Source organism: Passer montanus, unplaced genomic scaffold, assembly GCF_014805655.1.
Source record: "Passer montanus isolate IOZ18808 unplaced genomic scaffold, ASM1480565v1 scaffold466, whole genome shotgun sequence".
Lineage (NCBI taxonomy): Eukaryota > Metazoa > Chordata > Aves > Passeriformes > Passeridae > Passer > Passer montanus.
The window spans coordinates 12,148-15,625 of NW_024369552.1; the positions used below are offsets into that span (position 1 = coordinate 12,148).

The 3,478-nt window shown below is 66.9% G+C and overlaps 1 protein-coding gene across 1 annotated transcript in view; it reads right to left on the reverse strand.

Moving 5' to 3' along the window:
• The window catches only part of LOC120508291 (ranBP-type and C3HC4-type zinc finger-containing protein 1-like), a gene marked incomplete at its 5' end in the record, with an annotated part of 14,117 nt that overhangs the window by 1,265 nt on the left and 9,374 nt on the right, over window positions 1–3,478 (reverse strand). Inside the window, 7 exons of the mRNA XM_039721718.1 lie at window positions 252–281; window positions 363–392; window positions 473–502; window positions 573–602; window positions 721–939; window positions 1,940–2,051; window positions 2,892–3,052. Coding sequence (XP_039577652.1) covers window positions 252–281; window positions 363–392; window positions 473–502; window positions 573–602; window positions 721–939; window positions 1,940–2,051; window positions 2,892–3,052 — 612 coding nt within the window. The remainder of the gene's footprint in view (window positions 1–251; window positions 282–362; window positions 393–472; window positions 503–572; window positions 603–720; window positions 940–1,939; window positions 2,052–2,891; window positions 3,053–3,478) is intronic.

The window sequence follows — 3,478 nt, forward strand, 5'->3', positions numbered from 1 at the left end:
GGGGTCAGCCGGGACCCCTGGGACCCCCGGGACCCCCCCCGGGACCCCCGGGACCCCCGGGACCCCCCCCGGGACCCCACCGGGACCCCCTCGGGACCCCCCCCGGCCCACCTTGCACAGGGCAAAAAACAGGGAAAATGGGCAAAACAGGAAAAATGGGAGCGGCTGTGCCAGGTTCCGCCTCCAGCACCTGAAGTGGGGCAAAAAATGGGCAAAAATGGGCAAAAATGGGCAAATGGGAGTGGCTGTGCCAGGTTCCACTGCCGCTCCGCCTCCAGCGCCTGGAAATGGGGCAAAAAACGGGGAAAATGGGAAAAAATGGGCGAAATTGGGCAAAAATGGGCAAATGGGAGTGGCTGTGCCAGGTTCCACTGCCGCTCCGCCTCCAGCGCCTGAAATGGGGCAAAAAACGGGGAAAATGGGAAAAAATGGGCGAAATTGGGCAAAAATGGGCAAATGGGAGCAGCTGCACCATGTTCCGCTGCCGCTCCACCTCCAGCGCCTGAAATGGGGCAAAAAACGGGGAAAATGGGCAAAAATGGGGAAAGATGGGCAAATGGGAGCGGCTGCGCCAGGTTCCGCTGCCGCTCCGCCTCCAGCGCCTGAAATGGGGCAAAAAACGGGGAAAATGGGCAAAAATGGGCAAAAATGGGGAAAGATGGGCAAATGGGAGCGGCTGCGCCAGGTTCCACTGCCGCTCCGCCTCCAGCCAGGACCCACCCCGGGACCCCCCGGGACCCCCCCGGGACCCCCGCGCACCTTGCAGAGGAGGCAGTTGAGGGCCCCGCACACCGGGCACCGGAACTCGTTGACGGCGTCCTCGCAGAAGCACCAGCCCGGGCAGTCCCGGCCCCGGCAGTGGAAGCTGTTCCGGCTGCGGCGCTCGGCCAGCGCCAGCCCCCGCGCCAGGAACCGCGCGTGCTCCTCGGGGGACAGCAGCTGTGACATGGGGACATCGGGGACATCAGGGACACGGGAATGGGACCCCTGAGTCACTGTCACCCACCCCCAGGACCCCTGAGCCAGCCCCCGCGCCAGGAACCGCGCGTGCTCCTCGGGGGACAGCAGCTGTGACATGGGGACATCGGGGACATCAGGGACACGGGAATGGGACCCCTGAGTCACTGTCACCCACCCCCAGGAACCGCGCGTGCTCCTGAGGGGACAGCAGCTGGGGACACAGGGACATGGCACTGGGACCCCTGAGTCACTGTCACCCACCCCTGGGGACCCTGAGCCAGCCCCCACGCCAGGAAGCACGCGTGCAGCTGGGGACACGGGGACACGGACAGGGGCGTTGGGACCCCCGAGTCACTGTCACCCACCCATGTCAGCACCCCACCCAAGGACAGCCCGTTCTGCCCTGTCCCCCTCTGTCCCCTCCTGTCCCCCCACGTCCCCAGGGCCGCACCGCGCGGATCTCGCGCTCCTGCAGGTGGCTGTCACACCCTGTCCCTGAGGCACTGTCACCCGCCCCTGGGGACTCCCGTGTCACCACCTACCAAGGGGACAGCCTGGTCTCCTGAGAGCCCCCCACAGATGCAGCTGTGTCACCCCTCACTCCCCCGTCCCCCCATGTCCCCGTGTCCCCAGGGCCGCACCGCGTGGATCTCGCGCTCCTGCAGGTGGCTGTCACACCCTGTCCCCGCTGTCACACCCCCTGTCCCCCCCGTGTCCCTGTCCCCCCGTGCCGCACCGCGCGGATCTCGCGCTCCTGCAGGTGGCTGTCACACCCTGTCCCCGCTGTCACACCCCCTGTCCCCCCCGTGTCCCTGTCCCCCCGTGCCGCACCGCGCGGATCTCGCGTGTCCCCAGGTGAGGCTGTGACACCCCGTGTCCCCTGTCCCCGCTGTCACACCCCGTGTCCCCTCCTGTCCCCATGTCCCCTCCTGTTCCCGCTGTCACACCCCCTGTCCCCCCTGTCCCCCCAGGGCCGCACCGCGCGGATCTCGCGCTCCTGCAGGTGGCTGCCGCAGGCGTAGGTGACATCGCGGAAGGGACAGGCCACCACCGGCTCCTCGCTGAAGTTGATCACCTGGCGCAGGCACTCCCTGGGGACAGCGGGGACACGGGGGGGTCACGGGGGTCAGGGACACGGGGGGGTCACGGGGGTCAGGGACACTGGGATGGGGTCAGGGATGGTCACTGGGATTCGGTCAGGGATGCTGGGGGTGCCCCAGCTGTGCCCAGGTGTGTCCCCAGGTGTCCCCAGGTGTGTCCCAGGTGTATCCCAGGTGTCCCCAGGTGTGCCCAGGTGTGCCCAGGTGTCCCCAGCTCTATCCCAGGTATCTCAGGTGTATCCCAGCTGTGCCTGGGTGTGCCCAGGTGTGTCCCAGGTGTCCCCAGCTGTGTCCCAGCTCTATCCCAGGTGTCCCAGGTGTGTCCCATCTGTGCCCAGGTGTGTCCCAGCTGTCCCAGGTGTATCCCAGCTGTCCCAGGTGTCCCAGGTGTGTCCCAGGTGTGTCCCAGGTGTCCCCAGGTGTATCCCAGGTGTCCCCAGCTGTCCCCAGCTCTATCCCAGGTGTCCCCAGGTGTGTCCCAGCTCCATCCCAGGTGATTCCCAGCTCTATCCCAGGTATGTCAGGTGTCCCCAGGTGTGTCCCAGGTGTCCCCAGGTGTGTCCCAGGTGTATCCCAGGTGTCCCCAGGTGTGCCCAGGTGTGCCCAGGTGTCCCCAGCTCTATCCCAGGTATCTCAGGTGTATCCCAGCTGTGCCTGGGTGTGCCCAGGTGTGTCCCAGGTGTCCCCAGCTGTGTCCCAGCTCTATCCCAGGTGTCCCCAGGTGTCCCCAGGTGTGTCCCAGCTGTCCCAGGTGTGTCCCAGCTGTCCCCAGGTGTGTCCCAGGTGTGTCCCAGCTGTCCCAGGTGTGTCCCAGGTGTCCCAGGTGTGTACCGGCAGAAGCTGTGCAGGCAGTCGCGCAGCAGCACGGCGCGGCCCGCGGGCACCGGCTGCAGGCAGATCTGGCACTCCAGCGGCTCCGGGTTGGGCACCAGCCCCGCCTCGTCCGCGCGCAGCAGCTGCGCCAGGTTCCGCTGCCGCTCCGCCTCCAGCGCCTGGAACGGGGAGAAAAACGGGGAAAATGGGCAAAAATGGGCAAATGGGAGCGGCTGCGCCAGGTTCCGCTGCCGCTCCGCCTCCAGCGCCTGGAACGGGGCAAAAACCGGGGAAAATGGGCAAATGGGAGCGGCTGCGCCAGGTTCCGCTGCCGCTCCGCCTCCAGCGCCTGGAACGGGGAGAAAAACGGGGAAAATGGGCAAAAATGGGCAAATGGGAGCGGCTGCGCCAGGTTCCGCTGCCGCTCCGCCTCCAGCGCCTGGAAACGGGGAGAAAAACGGGGAAAATGGGCAAATGGGAGCGGCTGCGCCAGGTTCCGCTGCCGCTCCGCCTCCAGCGCCTGGAAACGGGGAGAAAAACGGGGAAAATGGGCAAATGGGAGCGGCTGCGCCAGGTTCCGCTGCCGCTCCGCCTCCAGCGCCTGG